General features: G+C 38.3%; 1 protein-coding gene across 2 annotated transcripts in view; it reads left to right on the top strand.

The window, feature by feature from the left end:
- GPSM2 (G protein signaling modulator 2) overlaps positions 1-23,312 on the top strand; it is a 52,660-nt gene that overhangs the window by 5,388 nt on the left and 23,960 nt on the right. The window contains exons 2-9 of one of the 2 annotated variants that reach the window (XM_010343975.2): positions 3,493-3,791; positions 15,771-15,992; positions 16,391-16,526; positions 16,863-17,005; positions 17,535-17,658; positions 17,785-17,900; positions 21,583-21,738; positions 23,000-23,108. In XM_010343975.2, the coding sequence (XP_010342277.1) occupies positions 3,736-3,791; positions 15,771-15,992; positions 16,391-16,526; positions 16,863-17,005; positions 17,535-17,658; positions 17,785-17,900; positions 21,583-21,738; positions 23,000-23,108 (1,062 nt within the window). In that variant the 5' untranslated portion in view covers positions 3,493-3,735. The remainder of the gene's footprint in view (positions 1-3,492; positions 3,792-15,770; positions 15,993-16,390; positions 16,527-16,862; positions 17,006-17,534; positions 17,659-17,784; positions 17,901-21,582; positions 21,739-22,999; positions 23,109-23,312) is intronic. The other variant, XM_010343976.2, reaches the window with a different exon arrangement.

Here is a 23,312-nt window from a genome sequence, read left to right as displayed (position 1 = left end):
TACTCAAGTTCCTTATATAAGACATTATAATATTTGCACATAACCTATACACATCTTCCCACAAACTTTAAATCCTCCCTAGATTACCTATGATGCCTAATACAGTGTAAATGCTATGTAAATAGTTATTAAATGGTATTATTTAGGGAATAATGCCAAGAAAAAAAGTCTGTACATGTTCAGTAGAGACAAAACTATTCATTTTCTTTCCTGAATATTTTTGATACGTGGTTGGTTGAATCTACTATGCAGAACCCACAGATCTGGAGGGCCTACTGTAACTTAATTCTAAGGTAAATTAATTGTAATACCTCTCTTCTCCATTTTATAAATAACAGCCCAAACCTCATAGAGGATAACGAGAGATAACTTCATTGCCAGTTTAGCTATTTGTGTAATCTAGAAGCACTTTCGAGCTATTGCTATGAGTATCCACACTAATTCCCTTTATTTGTTTTATTAAGGAAAAAGAGGCACAATAAAATTCTGAACAAAAGGAAAAGAGATTTGATGTGTTGATAGCTGCTCCCTGTCTTTTTGTCCTTTCTTAAAATACCTCTTCCTGGCCAATTCTGTGGCATGCAGCTGTCATCCCAGCTACTTGGGAGGTTGAAGCAAGAGGGTCACAGAAGGCCAGGAGTTCCAGGCTGCAGTGTGCTGTGAATGAGATGTGAAAAGCCACTGTATTCCAGCCTGGGCAACATAGCAAGATCCCATCTCTAAAAACAAAATAACAAGAAAAGATAGCGCTTCCTTTGTTGGCAAAAGGAAGGGATAAGAGGAATAATATTTTGTGTTTCTTGCATGCTAAACTTGTTGTTAATATGAAAACCTTATTTCCTCTAGGAAACTTTGTCAGTATTCCCAAAGCTGTTTCTATCTTCTTTCCTCTCTCCTTACTGCTCTGTTCCGTATTAACCTCTCGCTGTACTTAATTAGCAGAGCAGTGAGTATTCTTTAGAGTCTGGTTTATGTTATAGCTGAAATACTTAAAAGCATGTTATCTAGAAGAGGAATTACGCTTTATTGTATATGGCAGCAGAAGGAAAAAGTAGAACAAATCGGTAGAAATGGAAGGACTGCTCAAAGTATGGAACAGTTTTCTTACAGGAATATTCAAAATTAGGATTAGCTGCTTTATGACCTATCTAGGAATGCCATAGTAAGATAGGGGACTAGCTGACCTCTGGGGTTGTTTATAACACTGAGATTCCAGGACTTTATTATTGTATAGCTACTAATTTATCTCATATATATATGTATTTCCTTTGTCTTTTACAAGTGTTATCTCAGAGGTTATAGTTTATATCTTATGTGCTGCGGCTCTAATATATTGGTATATATTCATTTTTATTTAAAAGTTCTCGGTCCTCATCACTGAAGATTTTGCCTTTATTCTATTTTTCTTTCTCATCCTCCTATTAGATATATTTTAGAGCTGCTCATGCTGTCCTCCTTTTCTCTGAACTTCTCTTTAGTATTTTTTTTTTTTTGTCTGTTTATCATTCTCTCTTTAGCTGCTTAACTAGCACATTGAGGGTTTTTTGTTGTTGATTTGCAGGGGTAGACGGGGTCTCACTGTGTCACCCAGGCTGGAATGCAATGGCATGATCTTGGCTCACTGCAACTTCCGCCTCCCAGCTTCAAGTGATTCTCCTGCCTCAGCCTCCCGAGTAGCTGGGATTGCAGGCATGCGTAACCATTCCTGGCTAATTTTTGTATTTTTAGTAGAGACAGGGTTTTACCATTTTGTCTAGGCTAGTCTGGAACTCCTGGTCGCACGTGATTACCTGCCTCAGCTTCCCAAAGTGCTGGGATTACAGGCATGAGCCATTGCAGCTGGCCTTAACATTGAGTTATTCATGTCAGTGTTCCTGGTAGTTTTTTGTTGTGTTTTGTGGCAGGGTCTTACTCTGTCACCCAGGCTGGAGTACAGTGCCGTGAACATTAATACTTTTAATAATAGCAAAAAACTACAATCCAAATGTCCATCAACAGCAGAATGAAAAATATATTTGGTATACAATGGAATATGATACATGCAAGTTGTAGCTGTGTACAACAATTGAGAAGAATCTCAAACATAATGTTGAGCAAAATCATACAAAACTGCATGGTATCTTATTTAGGACTAGACAGGCATTTGTAAAGCTGTAAAGACAAGCAAAGGAATAAGGAACAAATTTTAGTTTAGAAATCACCTTAGAGGAAAAAGGAAGGAGATGGGTTAGGTTGGGCTATCCAGGAGATTTTTTTTTTTTTTTTTTTTTTGAGACGGAGTTTCGTTCTTGTTACCCAAGCTGGAGTGCAATGGCGCAATCTTGGCTCACCGCAACCTCCGCCTCCTGGGTTCAGGCAATTCTCCTGCCTCAGCCTCCTGAGTAGCTGGGATTACAGATATGCGCCACCATGCCCAGCTAATTTTTTTCTGTATTTTTAGTAGAGACGGGGTTTCACTATGTTGACCGGGATGGTCTCGATCTGTTGACCTCGTGATCCACCTGCCTCGGCCTCCCAAAGTGCTGGGATTACAGGCTTGAGCCACCGCGCCCGGCCCTATCCAGGAGATTTTAAAGGCAGTGGTAGTGTGCTTTATTTTAAACTGAATAATATTACATAAATATTTGTTGTGTCATTGTTTTTACTATATATAAATTTTCTAAATTTCTTTTGTACCTACCCAATATTAATAAAAAACATTTTAAGGACCTTAAAGAGTTTAAGTAGAATATATTTTGAGAGCAACTGAATCCAACTATGACCTAATTATCAGTGTGATATCTTCTTTGAAGAAATAAATTTTGTCAGTTTCGAGTTGACTATTTCAAATAATTATTGAATTTTCATTAGATTTATTTTTATTTATTTATTATTTTTTTTTGTGAGACGGAGTTTCGCTCTTGTTACCCAGGTTGGAGTGCAATGGCGCGATCTCGGCTCACCGCAACCTCCGCCCCCTGGGTTCAGGCAATTCTCCTGCCTCAGCCTCCTGAGTAGCTGGGATTACAGGCACGTGCGACCATGCTCAGCTAATGTTTTGTATTTTTAGTAGAGACGGGGTTTCACCATATTGACCAGGCTGGTCTCGATCTCTTGACCTTGTGATCCACCTGCCTCGGCCTCCCAAAGTGCTGGGATTACAGGCTTGAGCCACCGCGCCCGGCCCATTAGATTTATTAATAGTAGTTTTTAAAAATTTGAAGCAGCAATTTTTTTAAACATGGTACTATTCATTTATAGCAGAAAATATTGCATACAATTACTGAATTTCAAACCTATTTAAAAAATTAAACTGTACAGTTCTCAAATCTCTTATATTCCACCCCTGTTGAGAAGCTCCATGATGACAGTTAAGCCCTGTGCTTGCTTCTGTAGTGATTGACATGACAGCAGTCTGTGGAGTTAGCTTGTGATTATGTACAGGTCAGGGTTACTGTAGGTTATTCTTTGAAAATAGGACTTCATGCAAAGCATCTTGTATTCCTTTTGCAGAAATGTTGCTGAAGTGCTGCTGAAAGGGCCAGAGATGCAAGGATTTGGGACACATTTTGAACCTTTAAGCTGTCTGACATTGACCTCCTTTCATTATTAATAAAGAAGAAGCAGGAGCTTAGGATGTATTAACGCCAACTCATTAATATACTAACTGGACACTGTTCTGCAAACAATTCTGCATTGTAAATGACTGGATTGGCACAAAATAAAATTATTTCATTCAGCTTATAATATGCCTCAATGGAGGAAAATTTGATAAGCATGAGGGAAGACCATTCTTTTCATGTTCGTTACAGGTAAGACTATTGCTGTCTTAGTGTATGACTTTTAATCCTTATTTTAAAATGTTTTTATCTCTGACCATGTCAAGTTTCAGTTGAAAATACTCAAAATATACCAGCCATGGTATTGTCTGTAGACAATGTTTTCTTTTTGTTCTAAGTTCTTGTGTCCTTTCTACAGGAAAATGGTAGTAGAGACCAATTATGTACTATGGTTTGTTTAATGTTCTTGGGAACAGTTTATGAATAATTTCTTTATAATCTGTGACTTTTTATAAAATGCAAATATGTGAATGAAATGTGTTTGAAAATCTTTAGGGCTGAAAGATGGATTTTTTAAAAAAATGTTGTTTGCTGAAGGACCTCACCTTTACATTGTAATTGAATGGTGATCTTTTAGAAATGAACTTTTTGTTTTTTTTTCTAGGGTATTTTGATTCCCTTCTTATTTCCTTTCCTGTATATTTGTAATTTAATTTATTTTACTTTTTGACTTCTGTATTATTAGAAATGGGAGTCTCACTATATTGCCCAGGCAGGTCTCAAACTCCGGGGCTCAAGCAATCTTGCCTCAGCCTCCAAAGTAGTAGGAACTACAGGTGTATGCCACTGCACCTGGCTTCTTATTTTATCTTTAAAGGAAATTTTATTTCACAACCATTTACTATTTTAAATATTTACCTAATCCATATTAATATACATTATTAAAATAAAACAAGCATTGCTCAAAAGAAATGTCTTTTTTTTTTTTTTTTTTTTTTTTTTTTTTGAGACGGAGTTTCGCTCTTGTTACCCAGGCTGGAGTGCAATGGCGCGATCTCGGCTCACCGCAACCTCTGCCTCCTGGGTTCAGGCAATTCTCCTGCCTCAGCCTCCTGAGTAGCTGGGATTACAGGCACGCGCCACCATGCCCAGCTAATGTTTTGTATTTTTAGTAGAGACGGGGTTTCACCATGTTGACCAGGATGGTCTCGATCTCTTGACCTCGTGATCCACCCGCCTCGGCCTCCCAAAGTGCTGGGATTACAGGCTTGAGCCACCACGCCCGGCCAAGAAATGTCATTTTTAAGCGTAATGTCTAGTGACGTTTTGTGGTGTTTTGCTGATTTAATACATAAGACCAGATTGTTACATGAAGTAGTGGTTTGGTAGTCCCTAGTTTACTACAGATAGCAAATCAGGCTAAGGAAATGCACCCACATTCTCTCACAAGCATCGTGGGCCCGAGGGAAATGGCCTAGCTCCTGTAGGACTTACAGCATTCCCTTGGATGCCCAAATGGACTGTCCGCATTCCAGGTGGAAGGTTGCAGATTGTAGGGACCAGCGTTACCACCTTTGTTCTGCATCTACAAGTATCTTTCACAAGTACAACATACTCCTTTTGGCTACATCTTATATATAAATGTTATACACATGTATGTCTGTCAGGAGTGTGGTGGTGCTCCCCACTGATCTAGATCAGGATCCAAGTCAGACATATACATCAGGAAAGGAGTCAAACTGGCCAGATAGCAGCCAGTCAGCTCAAAGCAATTGCTGCTAGGCAGAAAAGGTACAGAGTGGGCAGGTCTTCCTGATTTTTCAGGAGAGCACAGGAAATCTGAAAATCTGAATTTTTTTCAGACAGTCTTACTCTGACGCCCAGGCTGGAGTATAATGGCACAATCTTGGCTCACTGCAACCTCCGCCTCCCAGGTTCAAGCAATTCTCTTGTCTTAGCTTCCCAAGTAGCTGGGATTACAGGTGTGTGCCACCATGCCCAGGTAAATTTTTGTATTTTTAGTAAATACAGGCTTTTGCCATGTTGGCCAGGCTGGTCTTGAACTCCTGGCCGCAAGTGATCTGTCTCCCCCGGCTTCCCAAAGTCCTGAGATTACAGTCATGAGCCACCATGCCCGGCAGGAAATCTAAATCTTTAATATCCTGTTGCCAAATTCTGAAATGTTGGCAACTAATGCAAATTTTTTTTAAATGTGGGTTGAACATTTTAAGTGGGGGGGAAAGGCCTGTAACAGACCCAACTCTAAAAAACGACACAGGCAAGGTCGAAGAGGTAGAGCCCGAGGTTTTGAGAAAGCTTTTCTCCAGGACAAAACATACACTTTCCCTGGGACTCCGAGGCGCTAACCCTCCTGTACCTCAAGGCCCAGAGCACCAAGTGTGAAGTCCTCATCTCCTGGTCTTGCCCACCTCCTTACCCTCCATGTCTCCGCATCGCACCCTCCATTCCCCAAGCCCCACTGGTTCCTCTGCCTCCCAGACTTTGCCCGTTATTCCTTGGATGGCCTAGAATTCATTACCTGCCTTCCTCCCGGGCACTACCTGCAAGCCAGGCTCCCATTCTCATTCCTCACTCCTGGAGGGTTGCATACAGACCTTCCTATTGCATCCTTCTAGATGGGTTGCTTAGGTCAGTGTCACCCACAGACACTGGGCACCCAGTGTCAGTCCATGAGAGCATGCAGCCCACCCCCATCCATGTGTGGAGCTCAGCCTTCATAAATGAGCATTTGGAAGGAATGGGTATCAAAGTCAGAATAGGTGGGTGCTTCATAAACATGATAACCAGTAGCCCGTTTAATATTTAGTGATAAAATATTAATGACATTTCTGATGCAATTAGGAACAAAACAAGGCTATCTGCACTATGATTATTATTTAACATTTATTCTGGAAGTTCTGGCAATTTCACTAAATGATAAATGCAAACCTAAACATAATCATTTAGTAAGGTGATTAGGTAATAGGTTTTTTTGGTTTTTGGTTTTTGTTTTGGAATAGAGTCTCTCCCTGTCACATAGGCTGGAGTGAGTGCAGTGCTACAATTTTGGCCCACTGCAACCTCTGCCTTCCTGGTTCAAGCAATTCTCCTGCCTCAGCCTGGGACTGAGTAGCTGGGACTACAGGCTTGTGCCACCATCCCTGGCTAATTTTTTGTATTTTTCGTAGAGATGGGGTTTTGCCGTGTTGGCCAAGCTGGTCTCGAACTCCTGACCTCAGGTGAGCCACCTGCCTCAGACTCCCAAAGTGCTGGGATTACAGGCATGAGCCACCGTTCCTGCCCTTTTTTCACCTCCTTGAGACAGAGTCTTGTTTTGTTGTTCAGACTGGAGTGCAGTGGCATGATCACAGCTTACTGCGGCCTCAACCTCTCGGGCTCAAGCAATCCTGCCACCTCAGCTTCCTGAGTAGCTGGGACTACAGGCATGCCTGGCTAATCTTTTTGTAGATACGAGATCTCACTATGTTGCCCAGGCTGGTCTTGAACTCCTGGGCTCAAGCAATCCACCTGCCTTGTCCTCCTAAAGTGCTGGAATTGCGGGAATGAGCTGTCGTGCTCAGCTGGTAATAGATTCTTTATCAAAATTGTTACAAGCTAATTAGTAGATAAACATCAGAATATCGTAGCAATGAATAGAATTAAAAATTTCAGGACAACGGTGTTTTTGTTTTGTTTTGTTTTGTTTGTTTGTTTGTTTGTTTTGAGATGGAGTTTCACTCTTGTTACCCAGGCTCGAGTGCAATGGCGTGATCTCGGCTCACCGCAACCTCCGCCTCCTGGGTTCAAGCAATTCTCCTGCCTCAGCCTCCTAGAACAAGAGTGTTTTCTACCAAATTTTAGATGTCTTAACATATTTAGGAAATAGGAGATTTATCATCCTGTAGAGCAAATGGTTCATGTTAGGAAGGATCATGCCAAGGAAGTTAATGTAGGTAAGATGAGGACATGTCTATTAAAAATAAGAGTTTTAAGTAAAATAAAACCAGACATATAAGATGATTAAGATGAACTTTTAACATATAAAATGCTCTCATCCTACCATTTACATAAATTTCCAGAAACCTAGGAGTTATATACTTTTTTCCTTTCTCTCCATATTCAGCATGAAGTATTGCCAGTTTCATCTCCTAAATGTTTCTCGGATTCATCTGTTCATGTGCGTCCTCCCCACCATAGCTTTAATTGGGATCCCCAGGCTCTTCCTTCCAAACTCCCTCTATTCTTCACCTCTTGGAACCCATTGTTTTGATTTGCCACTTGTGGGCTCAGTCTCCAAACACTGAGCTAACTGTACAACCTCTGCTTAATACCTGGGGTGGCTCCTAGTCACTGAGCCAAGCTGAACATAGAACAGAAGATCTCCCGTTATCTAGCTTCTGCCTACTCCTTGGACCTTACTTCCTGCCATTCTTCACCTTGCACTTTGAGCTCTGGTTCCCTGCATGTCATGCTATTTCATCTCTCAGTGTCTTTGCTCATGCTGTACCCTGTGTTGAATTCCCTTCCCACTTTCTTTGTTTAGCTAATTCTACTGAATACCTAAGATGCCGCTCAGAGATTATGTCCTCCCAGAAACCATTTCTAAGCTCCATGGTTAGGCTCTGTGCCCTCCCTGTGCTCAAATTATAATCTGTGCATTTTTCTTTCTTAGCACCAACTATGTTAAAATTAAATGAATCTGTTTTTATGGTGCTCTCTTCCTCCTCACCTCTCCCTTTGACCATTAGCTCTTCAGCTATGGTCGCTCCTCAGCAACCATGATAATTAGCATGTTGTGTGGCACATATTGAACTTCAATGGAATATGAATGTAATAAGATGTTTATCTTTCTTGCTGAGCATTTTGAAGAGTAGTGTGCTTTCTAATATTGTAAGAACAGTAGGTAAGGAGGAATGGCTTGTACCTCTGCCTGTTGGAAGATCTTAGAATTGTCTTTTTTCCGTGATACAGTTTAGGTCAAACATGGCTGCACATTACTATAGGACTTCACCAAGGGAAACTTAAAAATCTGTACTGTCTGTAATAGGGCTATACCGAACAAATCCCTGGCGTTATCAGTGCTCTAAGATCAGCATTCTGTATATTGATTGGGTTGTTGTGTAATTGGGGGTAATGATTTGAACCCTTTATGTTAGCCCACAGCCTAATATAAGTTACTCTTCTACTCTAGTAAATACTTGTGAAATGTTTTATCCACTTGCCTCTTCCATTGTGGATGTCCTCATCTATCCCTGGAGGAGTTTCTGTGGCACAGTGAATTTTTAATTTTGAAATGCAATGTTTCTTGAGATACTAAGTAACCTCCTAAGGGACATCAGAATGCTTTATGAAATATTTTTCACCTATTTCAGAAGGTGGAGACTGATATTAAAATAGTTTATTTCTAAGTTTTAAAAAATTACATGGTTGATTTTTAAGGAATTTTTTTTTCTGTATGATAATGGTATTGTGATTATGTTCTTTGAAAAACATTAATCTTTTAAAAATATATACTAAGGTATTTACAAATGAAGTTATATGCTTTCTGGAATGTACTTCAGACTAATCTGGGGTTGGAATAGTAAGGATGGGAGTAGAGATGAAACATATATTGATTATATATGTGTAATTGTTGAAGTTAAACAGATACATTGGGTTTCTAACACTAGTTTTCTCTAGTTTTGTATTTCTTTCGGAAATGTCATTTATAGTTGTTACTGTGAATAATAAACATTTCAGTACTTTAATATTGTAAAAGATTATTGCACATAAATTGTGAAGAAATACAGATACAGTGTTGAATTCTTTAATTTTGTTAGATCAATGTAGTTTTTTTTTTTTTTTTTTTTTGAGACGGAGTTTCACTCTTGTTACCCAGGCTGGAGTGCAATGGCACCATCTCGGCTCACCGCAACCTCCGCCTCCTGGGTTCAGGCAATTCTCCTGCCTCAGCCTCCTGAGTAGCTGGGATTACAGGCACGCGCCACCATGCCCAGCTAATTTTTTGTATTTTTAGTAGAGACGGGGTTTCACCATGTTGACCAGGATGGTCTCGATCTCTTGACCTCGTGATCTACCCGCCTCGGCCTCCCAAAGTGCTGGGATTACAGGCGTGAGCCACTGCGCCCAGCCAATGTAGTTGTTAATGTGCTTTTTTGAAGGATAGTTTAAGGTAACATGGAGTAATGGAAAGAACACTGGATCTGGAGACAAACACAAAGTTTCATATCTCAGCTTTGCCATCCTGTGATCTTAAGCAAGTCATTTAACCAGTCTAAGCATCAGTTTCTCCTTCTGTAGCAGTGCCTATCTCAGAAGGTTATTTTTATTTTATTTTATTTTATTTTATTTTATTTTTATTTTATTTGAGATAGGATCTGGCTCTGTCACCCATGCTGGAGTGCAGTTGTATGATCTCAGCTCACTGTACCCTCTGCCTCCTGGGCTCAAAGTATCTTCCCACCTCAGCCTCCCAAGTAGCTGGGACTACAGGCACATGCCACCACAGCCAGCTAATTTTTTGTTGTTGTTGTTGTAAAGATGGGGTTTCATCATGTTGCCCAGGCTGGTCTCAAACTCCTGGGCTCAAGTGATCCACCCACCTTAGCCTCCCAAAGTGCTGGGATTACAGGTGTGAGCCACTGCATCCAGCCTCAGAGGGTTATTTTGAGAATTAAGTTTGATCAAAGTTTTTAAAACTAAATTACCATGCTTGCTTTATTTTGTTGATTGATTGATTTGAGACAGAGTCTCTGTTGCCTAAGCTGGAGTGCAGTGGCACAATCTTGGCTCACTGTAACCTCTGCCTCCCAAGTTCAAGTAATTCTCCTGCCTCAGTCTCTCAAGTAGTTGGGATGACAGGTGTCCACCACCACGCCTGGCTAATTTTTTGTATTTTTAATAGATACAAGGTTTTACCATGTTAGCCAAGATGGTCTCAATCTCCTGACCCTCATGATCCACCCACCTCAGCTTCCCAAAGTGCTGGGATTACAGGCATGATCCATCGTGCCTGGCCACAATTTTGTTTTTTATTTTTTAATCATTTTCTTCTTATTCTATGTTATTAATCATCCTAACCATACAAAATATAAATCAAGATAATTGAGCACACTTTTCCTTTTAAAAAATAAACAAGAAAAGCTTGATATATGTGGTAAATTGAATGGATGAAAATTGTTTACTGGGGCTAAGACTGGTGAAAAGGTCCATGCCCAATTAGAATACAAGCTAGGGTTTATGAAAGAAGATTCCACAACCACAGAAATGGAAAGCATAATAGAAAAAATGGAGAGTACTCTTGTTTCGGCTCTTAAGTCCTAAATTCCATCATTTATTCTTAAATACTATGTAAGCCCTTTGAAGCGAGAGTCAGGTATGGACAAAATCAATGTTATTAAGTCTTTTAGAATGATGTAACATCATGATTTTAATTATCTTTTGCACTCATTGACATACTGTGAACACTAAACAAAATTAAGGCGGTAAAGAGGATAATCAAGTGCAAAATCTAGTGTAGAAGAAAAGTTAAATTATTTTAAATGAAATAGTTTGCACAGGAAATGAGGAATTTTAGCTAAAATGTTCACTTTATTAGCAAAAATGAAAACACTTCAGTTAAGGATGGTAGTACTATGTCTATTTGAACTGTATTAGCAATATATTTTCTTTGATTATACAACTAGATAGGCTATCAGAAGAATAAAAGAAACTTTGTATGTGGGATGTATTTTAATAGAGGGGTATTTTCTTGGTTTTTCTTCTACATCTGGGTATGTTCTTTGTTTTCAACCCAACTGATAAACAAAGTAATTCTATTCTCTCATAGAGACAGAGAGGATATGAAATTACTTTCTCTGTTACTATTTAATGATCTTCTAAAAAATTTATAAACCAACCTGCCCTATTTTGCAGGCATAAACCTAGATTTGATTCAGAGGTTAGAGATGTTTGCCAGAATATTGACTTCTTTTCTAATAAAATACACCAGAGCTGGAATCTAAGAATTAATCATAAACTAGGGAGTTTTGGACGTTATTTCAGGTATTAGTCACTGAAATAAGTTTTCTAAGATAGTCTGTCCTGTAGGGCACTCTCACTACATGGACTTCAAGGACAGCCACATGGCCATCAAGCTTCCAGTTTGCTACCGCTGTTTCTTACGACAGTTACGTAAAATGCCTTTTAAAAAATGTGTCCCACTTACAGTGCCATTCAACCTATAGCTAAGTTTTGTTGGATGCCACATCATTTGGCTCAATGGTTCCAGTAAAATATTCTGTAAGCTTAAATCCAGAAGATCAGTTATTTGTGGTGAAGTTACTTGTGTGAAGAAGATAGTTCTCAGCTTTATATGAATATAGGCAAACACTTTTATACTTACGATTTTTAAATGTTGTTCACATGAATAGCCAATTCTGCCTTATTCCTGATTTCCTGGCCAGCAACTCAGTCATCCTGAACTGATGATGTTATCATGTGTGACCATTTCCCCACCTCTCCCTGAGTGAAATGATGGGCCATCATTAGTATTCCATTGTATGGTGGCCTGTAATTTTTTTTTACTATATTCTAAGCTCCAGTATCTATTGGTGGACATTTAATTCATTTGTGGTTTTTTTTTTTTTTTGCTGTTGTGTATATCCTTTCATAAATATCTTCTTGAATTTGTATGAGTATACCTTAAGATCAATTCCTAGCACTGAAAATGTTTGAGATATAATTTTTAACATAATTAGAATGCTTAAATTAAAAACTTTTTATAGGAAATTATATTTTACATATAAAAATGTCTTTTTGAATTTTTTTCTATAATATTTTTTAGAAGTTCATTGGTTTCAGTTTTTAGACAAATAAAGACAACCAGTTCAGGTAGTCATCTGGCAAAATTATCTGTTAATAAAAATCACATTTTGGCTGGACACAGTCGCTCACGCTTGTAATACCAGCTACTTGGTAGGCTGAGGCAGGAGAATCACTTGAACGCAGGAGGCAGAGGTTGCAGTGAGCCAAGATTGTGCCATTGCACTCCAGCCTGGGTGACAAGACCAAAACTCCGTCTCAAAAAAAAAAAAAAAAAAAAAATCACATTTTTACATATAAATCTTTTGTTGACTTATTTCTCTTTATACAGAGAATATGATAATAACTTCGTAAAATCTTAGATATACTCAGTTTTTCTTTTATGAAATCTCTCACTTTCAGAAATGCAATTCTAAAGGACAGTTTTCATTTTTGGAAGACCAAAATTTTTATTAATAAAATTTTATTAATCAAATTAATAAAAAATAATTTTTTATTGTGAAGTGACAGAGAAACATAAATGTAGCAGTTTAAGGTTTCTGATTTAACTGATTATCTTTCTATGTATTTTCAATATTCTTTTCTGTATCTAATTGGCTTGTGGTCTAATGTTATAGCAAAATGTTAGAGGTTTACTTGCCTTATTTTGCATAGATCCATAAAATGAAGATGGGGCCAGGCATGGTGGCTCACCCTGTAATCTCAACACCTTGGGAGGCCAAGGCAGGCAGATTGCCTGAGGTCAGGAATTTCAGACCAGCCTGGCCAACATGGCAAAACCCTGTCTCTACTAAAATTACAAAAAGTAGCCAGGCATGATGGCACATGCCTGTAATCCCAGCTGTGTGGGAAACTGAGGCACAAAAATCACTGAACCCAGAAGGCAGAGGTTGCAGTGAGCTGAGATTGTACTGCTGCACTCCAGTCTGAGAGACTCTTTCTCAAAAAAAAAAAAAAAAAAAAAAAAATGAAGATCAGCAAGCAGTAGCCATTGGCTAAGTCACTTGAATTCTTAAAAAAAAAAAAAAAGAACTTGAAAATTACCTATTGGAATTGGCTACATACATCTGCTTTTTCTGAACCAAAAGCCTGCTTTGAACCTTTGCAACAGGCTCTGTTAATCTTTGTCCAGGCTTTTAGCTTCATCAGATATATTTTCCACTTTACAATCCCATTTTAATTTATGGCTTTCAGGAATCTTGAAATTTTACAGACTGAAAAATTGCACTCAAACATGTTCATCGATCTACCACTAGATATACAAAGTATCATATTTGAATGATATTAGGGTGAGTGGTGGTTTAATTCATATTTCTTATAAAAGCACTGATTCTCAACCCCAACTTGTGCTTTAGAATTACCTGGGGCTTAAAAAAAAAAAAATGCAGATGGCCAGACATCACCCAGAGAGTAGAATTTAGCATTGAGAATTTTAGAGAGTTGTCTAGGTCAGCTCTGCTGTTGTACAGCCAGCATTGAGAACCACTGCTCTATTGGTGTGGCTCAAAGCTCATTCTAGTAAGGAGTAATTTAGTGCTGTTCCAAAAATTAAAATGTGAGCCCTATCAGAGCTTTTCAAAGAGTGATATGTATACCATTGGTGGTACATATACCCATTTACTCACTTTCAGATTTTAATAATTACATATTTGTTCAGTGTATATTAGAACAGGGGTTCCGAACTCCCAGACCACAGACCAGTACTGTTGTGGTCTATTAGGAAGTAAGCTGCAAGTGGGCAGGGCGAGTGAGCATTTCCACCTGAGCTCCGCCTCCTGTCAGATCAGCAGTGGCATCTCATAGGAGTGCAATCCCTATTGTGCACTGTACATGCAAAGGATCCAGTTTGTGTGCTGCTTATGAGAGTCTAATGCCTGATGATCTGTCACTGTCTCCCATCACACCCAGATGGGACTATCTAGTTGCAGGAAAACAAGTTCAGAGCTCCCACTGATTGCACATTATGGTGAATATGTAGTAACAAGAGGAATAAAGTGCACAGTAAATGTAATATGCTTGAATCATCCCAAAACCATCCCCTGTCACCCATCTATGGAAAAACTGTTTTCCACAAAACCAGCCCCTGGTGCCCAAAAGGTTGGAGACTGCTATATTAGAAAATAAATATAAGTATCGGGCCGGGTGCGGTGGCTCAACCCTGTAATCCCAGCACTTTGGGAGGCTGAGGCGGGTGGATCACGAGGTCAAGAAATCGAGATCATCCTGGGTCAACATGGTGAAACCCTGTCTCTACTAAAAATACAAAAAATTAGCTGGGCATGGTGGCGCATGCCTGTAATCCCAGCTACTCAGGAGGCTGAGGCAGGAGAATTGCCTGAACCCAGGAGGTGGAGGTTGCGGTGAGCCGAGATCGCGCCATTGCACTCCAGCCTGGGTAACAAAGCAAAACTCCGTCTCAAAAAAAAAAAGAAAAAGAAAATAAATAGAAATATCATATCAAATTCACAGTTTCATGAGTACTGATTTGGTTGAAGCTCAATTGTTTTTTTAACGGGTAAGTTAGAGTGCCAATTTAAAGGAAATTTGCCAAATTATAGAAATAATTAAACGAATAGGTACTTCATACATATCACAGAAATCATGAAGATACTGAATAAACACAATGACAACTTTAGTAAGGGGCACCATCTAAAGTTTAGGATTTGAATCCAAAGTATCAGTATTTTTTTCTCCCAGATATGTTTACAGTTATTTAATCCTTCGGGCTTTTTCAATTCAGGGACAGACTTTGAAAATGTGTATTTCTGCAAATTTTTGAATCATTGCTTTCTAACTTTAAGTTTCTTGATACTTAGTTCTCTTGTGAAAATGTGCCTTACAGATCAAGAATACTTTGTTCCTGTATTTTTCTAGGGTATAAGTGATCATGTGGTAAGAAGAGGAAGGAGAATGTGTGTTGTGTGTGTATAAGAGGGAGGGAGAGGGATGGATGGATGGTCAGAGGGGTTGATGGACAGGTGACTAGATTACTTGGATACCTGTGTAGAGAACAATATTAATAATTGTGGGGCCTCACTTTCCAAATACTCGTCTCCTCAGACTCTCAGGAAGTCTAGAGGTCTGTCACAACTCAGAATTGTTTGGGAAATACTGCTTTAGATCCTTTCACTAGTAATGTGAATTGCTCTGCGCCAATTAAAATGAGCTCCACATAAAGATATTTAGCTATCCTGTATAATAGACCTCTCTGAGCAGGCTCAGATAAATTTGAATAGGCAAATTACCTCTTGCTACAGATAACTGTTTTGCTGTTTTATCAGGAATGTATATAGACTTCAGTTATAGAGGCAGCTGTCCTGAACAAGAGTAGCCACATAGTCTACATTTAAATTATATTACTGGAAGTTAAAAATACTGTGTTGCAGCTGTAATGTTATGTTTAAATGTCTGTCCTATATAATTTTGTAGAATGGAAGCGTCTTGCCTAGAGCTGGCCTTGGAAGGGGAGCGTCTGTGTAAATCAGGAGACTGCCGAGCTGGCGTGTCGTTCTTTGAAGCTGCAGTTCAAGTTGGAACTGAAGACCTAAAAACACTTAGTGCTATTTACAGCCAGCTGGGCAATGCTTATTTCTATTTGCATGATTATGCCAAAGCATTAGAATATCACCATCATGATTTAACTCTTGCAAGGTAATTAATTTAATCTTTTAAATATTCTTCCTTCTGAAATTAGCTATTATTTTTAAAAATATTTCTATCCAATTAACAAAAACTAACTTAATACATTTAATGAGTTCTACTTCAGTAGCATCGCTTTTTAAAACTAATTGTTAGGCTGAACACAGTTTAATTGAATGAATAGTAGTGAAAGGACCCTAGAGTTTAATTAAATGAATGAAAACTAATTACATTCAAATACAGAAATGTAAGTTTTAAATATTTATTTAAAGTAGGTTTCAAAGCCAATGGATTTTTCTTACCTTAAAGCATGTCAGTTTGTCCTCTAGGAAAACTACTCTGGCTGCTTTATATTTTAACACCATTTGTATTTTAATACCATTTGTTTCTTTTCTTTTCTTTTTTTCTAGGACTATTGGAGACCAGTTGGGGGAAGCCAAAGCTAGTGGTAATCTGGGAAACACATTAAAAGTTCTTGGGAATTTTGATGAAGCCATAGTTTGTTGTCAGCGACACCTAGATATTTCCAGAGAGCTTAATGACAAGGTAATACCACAGCATTAAATGGTAGGCCCAATGTTTTTATTCAAAGTGCTTTGCATTTTAATACTATTTAATTATTCTATAGTTTATTTAAAAATTAATGCCAAAAAAGAAAACATTTATAGACTATAGAAGTAAAAGAGAGAAAAAAAAATTTTAATGGAGAAAAGGAAGTAGCAAGAGGGCTTTCTTTCATAAGTAATCATTTGATTGGTTCTGTATGGAGAGCCAATATAAAAATTTCTTTCCCTTGACTGTAATACTAAGGATATTACAAATATATATGATAAACCTGATCTCTGTTTTCAAAATGTAAACTTTGCTGATGTCTTCATGTAGGTGGGAGAAGCAAGAGCACTTTATAATCTTGGAAATGTGTACCATGCCAAAGGGAAAAGTTTTGGTTGTCCTGGTCCCCAGGACGTAGGAGAATTTCCAGAAGAAGTGAGAAATGCTCTTCAGGCAGCCGTGGATTTTTATGAGTGAGTAGGGGCTGATATGTGCAGTCATGTAGGCCCATCTAAGTTGTGGATCTGCTGTATGTTCTTTATTCAGTAGTAAGTTTTAAGTTTGGCAAAAGTTTTAAAGTTATGAACTAGCAAAATCATCAATTCAGTTGGTTAACTGTTATAGTGTTATATTAGTAATCTGCAGCTTTCATTTAAGTTGCAGACCAGTGCCACTTAGTGGCAAAAACAAGAAATATCAATGCTTAGTCTGTTATTTAGAGTAATTTAGTCTTTTACCAACAGAATTTCATAGAACTTCTTAACTATAGGGGTTCCAAGATTAACTCTGTGCTTGACCCTGGGCAGAAACCTATCTGAATGGTTAAATAAAGTGTTCCCAGCTATTTCCTATAATTGCTCTTCATCACAGATGTCATCCTTAAAATGTTGCACATTATGGCTGTAAACTTACTTACATTTTTTCCTGATAAAATTAGATATGTAAATCAAATAAAATTGTTTTGCAGATTTATTTTTTTCATCACTTTTTGCTGTCCCTTAGGGAAAACCTATCACTAGTGACTGCTTTGGGTGACCGAGCAGCACAAGGACGTGCCTTTGGAAATCTTGGAAACACACATTACCTCCTTGGCAACTTCAGGGATGCAGTTATAGCCCATGAGCAGGTACAGTGGAAGGCCTTGGAGCCAGATCATTTCTTTATTAAAGTTCTGAACACTGATTAGATCATTCTTCAGTTTTATTATAGCTACATCTAATTTTATTATAGCTACATCTAATTGCTTTTTCAGCGTCTCCTTATTGCAAAAGAATTTGGAGATAAAGCAGCTGAAAGAAGAGCATATAGCAACCTTGGAAATGCATATATATTTCTTGGCGAATTTGAAACTGCCTCTGAATACTACAGGTCAGTCTAATATTTCTGTAGATAAATGTAAAATGAATAGTTATTCAATCCCATTAATTCATAGGCTTTGGGTTTAAAATCTGATTGCAGCAGGACCTTTAGCATCTAAACCTCAATCTCCTTATCTGTAACAGAAAATGTCAGTACTTTATTTTGGGGAATGCTGTGAGGATTGAATGAAATAATATTTTAAGCACTTAGCACAGTACCTGGCACACAGTGCTCAATAAATATTATTGTACCTAAGGTTTAATCGCTGTATGAATGCTTTATATTACTGGTTTTTATCTTTAAAAGTAATTGTTTTTAAATGAAATTTTCAACCTTGCATGTCTTTTAAACTTGTTTAGCATATGTGATATATATTGTGTATATGCTTTATTTCACTCGGTTATGGGTTAGAATAGAGGTCAAAAGAAAGCCTGGTAACAAAAATATTAATAATCTCTACCAGTGATCACTGAATTTTTCCTCTACCTTCCCACCCTCTTATTGAGCAGTTCTCCCTTTACCCTGTTTTTGCCCATATTTGGCTATCACTGTAAGCTGAGTCCCCATTCACTTACCTGAAGAGTTGACAGTTGCAGCTTCTTCTATGGCAGGATCTTTCTTATCAGTAGGTTTGAGACATAGGTGATAGAAAGTTTAGACAGCTTCAAGTTGCCTGATCTGCGCTTTCTAGATTGAATTTTCCATAGTCAGCGAAGATCGAAGGCCCTTATAGATTTCAAGTAGAAGCCAGTTTGACTAAACAGAAGACACAGTGATCGATTTGTATTTTGTTAATCCAATGATTCTTTAATGAGTTCTGGATATTGTGTCATCTTTATAAAAAAGGTAAAATTGGGCTAGGCACAGTGGCTCACACTTGTAATCCCAGCACTTTGGGAGCCTGAGGCGGGCAGATCACGAGGTCAGGAGATGACCTGGCTAACATGCTGAAACTCCCATCTACTAAAAATACAAAAAATTAGCATGGTGCGGCAGCGCATGCCTGTAGTCCCAACTGCACAGGAGGCTGAGGCAGGAGAAACGCTTGAACCCGGGAGGCAGAGGTTGCAGTGAGCCAAGATCATGCCACTGCACTCCAGCCAGGGTAACAGAGCGAGACTGTCTCAAAAAAAAAAAAAAAAAAGTAAAATTGTTTTAGGCTGATCTAAAAAATTGAATAGCAGGGCCGGGCGCAGTGGCTCAAGCCTGTAACCCCAGCACTTTGGGAGGCTGAGGCGAGTGGATCACGAGGTCAAGAGATCGAGACCATCCTGGTCAACATGGTGAAACCCCGTGTCTACTAAAAATACTAAAAATTAGCTGGGCATGGCGGCGTGTGCCTATAATTCCAGCTACTCAGGAGGCTGAGGCAGGAGAATTGCTTGAACCCAGGAGGCGGAGGTTGCGGTGAGCCGAGATCGCGCCATTGCACTCCAGCCTGGGTAACAAGAGCAAAACTCCGCCTCAAAAAAAAAAAAAAAAAATTGAATAGCATTCCACCTTGCTTTAAACATTAACTAGTGGTTAATACTTGCTGGTTGGTTAGGTTAGTTAGATATGAAATAGCTTCCCAAATAAAATATATCACTATGTGAAGGAGTATATATTTTTATTTTAAATATAAAAGTTTTTATTTTAAAGCCAAGGTATATAGAGAAATCTTTTTTTTTTTTTTTTTTTTTTTTTTGAGACGGAGTTTCACTCGTTACCCAGGCTGGAGTGCAATGGCGCGATCTCGGCTCACCGCAACCTCCGCCTCCTGGGTTCAGGCAATTCTCCTGCCTCAGCCTCCTGAGTAGCTGGGATTCCAGGCACGCGCCACCATGCCCAGCTAATTTTTTGTATTTTTAGTAGAGACGGGGTTTCACCATGTTGACCAGGATGGTCTCAATCTCTTGACTTCGTGATCTGCCCGCCTCGGCCTCCCAAAGTGCTGGGATTACAGGCTTGAGCCACCGCACCCGGCCTACAGAGAAATCTTAATTATTAAATGGCTTATCTGTGTTAAATACCGAAGGGTTCTATCATAAAGTGAATAGTGGCTATTTGACTAAAGAAGTATGAATAGAAAGTAATGAAATTTACTTTTTTTCTCTCAATAAGCAGGCTAGAACTCAGAACTTTATATTCCAAATTGTTTGTTAGAAACATTTTTGAGACTCTTCTTTGGAATTATTATTATTTTATTTTTGAGACAGAGTTTTGCTTTTTTCATCCAGACTGGATGAATCGTGCAATGGCACAATTTTGGTTTACTGCAACCTCTGCCTCCTGGGTTCAAGCAATTCTCTTGCCTCAGCTTCCTGAGGAGCTGACATTACAGGTGTCCACTACCACGCCCAGCAAATTTTTGTATTTTTAGTAGAGATGGGGTTTCACCACATTGGCAAGGCTAGTCTCGATCTCCTGGCCTCAAGTGATCAGCCCACCTCGGCTTCCCAAAGTGCTGGGATTACAGGCGTGAGCCACCACGCCCAGCCTGGAATTGTTTTCAGGGCCAAACAAAAAGACTGATATAACATTATAGATCCATAGCCCTACGGATACAAAGCAGTAGTTTGATAAACTTATGTTAGTAATTGAATTTGGTTCCAAAAAGATTTCTGATCATTTACAAATCAACTATACCATCAAAGAATAATGATATGCCAGAAAGTGTTATGCCACAGGATCTGAAGGCAATTCCAAAAACCTTTCAAAAAATATTTGAAAAGACAGGCAACATTTGAATAAGTAGATAGCCTTCCAAGGTGACTGATTAGAAGATATCATCATTAAATATGTAATTTTAGATTTGTTTGCTTAAAAAAAAAAACTATGTTACCATAGAGTAATTTGTCATACAGTTATAAATGATATGAAGTAATTATACTATTTGACAGAAATGATGGGAAAGTCATTTAAATTATTGAATCCAAAAGCATCTGTAGGTTTAAGCACTGATAATAAAATAGCACATTAACATTTATATAGTATCTACTATGCACAAGAGCTATTCTAAGCACTTTATATATATTCATTTAATCCTCACAGAAGTTCTTCGAGGTATTTCCCCCATTTTATTTATGAGGAGACTGGTATACAGAGAGGTTGAGTGACTTTGCCCTTAGCTTAGTAATTTGGCAAAGTTAGGATTTAAACCCAGTGTAGCTCCAAGATCTCTGGTCTTAACTGCTATGCTAGCTTTTCACTGACAATAACACAGGTGGAATTTGGGTAAGGTTTAAATGCAGTATTTAGTATTTTTCATGAATTTGTGACTAATGCCCTACACATAAGAATTTTACCTAAATATTTTAAATTTTGACAATGCAAAGGTGACAGTGTGACTGAAAAACAGGTGTTATGTGGACAAAAGCCTCTTTTAGCTATTGTCAATTCTAAAGGGAAAGTTTTTTTTACTGTTAAAGATAATTATGTTAATCTCTAGAAACTCTTGTCATGTTTCATTATTTCTTGGGTAAATTGTTAGGATTCTCAAATTTATTCTACAAGTAAGTCTTGACTCTGCTTTCTGTGTTTCAAAAACATCTTTTCATTTTGTCTAAAAGTAATGGAGAAAAGTATGGGATATGAAAATTAGGCTCTCAGAGATTCAAAGGCAGCAGAGAGGAAAAACGAGTTTTATTTTTTTATTCTTATAGCCCAAACTGAGAATGATCATTCTGTAAGAATTAATTTCTTCTTGTAGGAAGACACTACTGTTGGCTCGACAGCTTAAAGACCGAGCTGTAGAAGCACAGTCTTGTTACAGTCTTGGGAATACATATACTTTACTTCAAGACTATGAAAAGGCCATTGATTATCATCTGAAGCACTTAGCAATTGCTCAAGAGCTGAATGATAGGTATGTTCTACATCTTTTTGCCATAACTAAGGTAAAATATAGATGCGTTATTGAATCCCTAGAATTTTTCCTTGTTTCTTTTCCTTTATTTTCCTTAATATCCCTTTTAAGGAATTCTCTGTTTCAGTGATATCCTCTATATATTGTTGTTTGAAGGGCTAGTCTGTGATAGAGGATTAGTCTGGTTCCATATGCCCTTGACCCAAGATCAGTGACTAGGTCCCAAACTCAATTACCTCTTCAGAAGTCTTCCTGATGGGCCAGGCACAGTGGCTCACACCCGTAATCCCAGCACTTTGGGAGGCCAAGGCAGGCAGATTACGAGGTCAAGAGATCGAGACCATCCTAACCAACGTGGTGAAACCCCGACTCTACTAAAAATACAAAAATTAGGTGGGCGTAGTGGCACGTGCCTGTAATCCCAGCTACATGGGAGGCTGAGGCAGGAGAATCACTTGAACCCGGGAGGCAAAGTTTGCAGTGAGTCAAGATCATGGCGTACTGTACTCCAGCCTGGTGACAGAGTGAGACTCCATCGCCAGAAAAAAAGTCTTCCTGACTGCGTAAGTATGGGAATTGTGGTGAACTTAAGAGATAATGCCTGGTACCCAAGTCCAACTAATTGTTGCCAGGCAGGAATAGGAATCCATTATGTCCAGATCTTCCTGTCTTTTAAAGAGAAGCTGGAAGTGCTGAGTTTTATATGAAATCTGATTTTTAAACGTTAGTAGCTAATTCAGTTGTTTTGTTTTACTGTATGAAAAAAAAAAGTGTATTTTTGCCAGCATTTAGTTTGTAATGTTTGCTTTAGAAGACAGATTTTTTTTTTAACCTAAGAATGAGAGAGAGAACTTTTCCTTGCAGTTCAAAATGAAGTATGCTACCTCAAGAGGTAGTGAGACCCCCCTGCTGCTCAAACACACTGGATGATTACCTGGTAGGGCTGTTATAGAAAGAAAATGGGGTAGTGGACCAGAATACCTATCCCTGAGATTTATTACTTTATCATGATATTTCATATTTTAAAAGAATTTTTCTATTTTCTAATATTTGACTATGTGTTTAGTATTATGTGGATATACTTTTTTTAAAAAAATCTGGGTAGCTTAATATATCTATAATATGATAGCATATTCTTTATATGAAAGACCAAATCAATCCAAAGGTTTCTTTATACCTTTAGTTCCTGCTAGATAGCTTTTATTCTCTACATAAGACCTCTTTTCAAATAACAGCATGTTTGTTTTGAATAATGTTTTAGAATTGGCGAAGGAAGAGCATGTTGGAGCTTAGGAAATGCATACACAGCACTAGGAAATCATGATCAAGCAATGCATTTTGCTGAAAAGCACTTGGAAATTTCAAGAGAGGTATGAAACTAAAAGAAAATGCTGTCTGTGCTATTATAATTTACAAATTAGTGGTTGGGAAAGGGAACCCTATTATTTCTCCAGTTTGATCATATGGCTGAATAATAAATTTGATTATATATCATTCTCTTGGCATAGAACCCCACAAAGCATTTTGAGGTACAGATCACAGTTATGTTTGTGTTGGCTTTGCTGTAGGAAGAT

Source organism: Saimiri boliviensis, chromosome 11 (assembly GCF_048565385.1).
Source record: "Saimiri boliviensis isolate mSaiBol1 chromosome 11, mSaiBol1.pri, whole genome shotgun sequence".
In the NCBI taxonomy this organism is placed as follows: domain Eukaryota; kingdom Metazoa; phylum Chordata; class Mammalia; order Primates; family Cebidae; genus Saimiri; species Saimiri boliviensis.
Note: the sequence above shows the minus strand (reverse complement) of the source record. Positions and strands in the feature narration are given on the sequence as shown.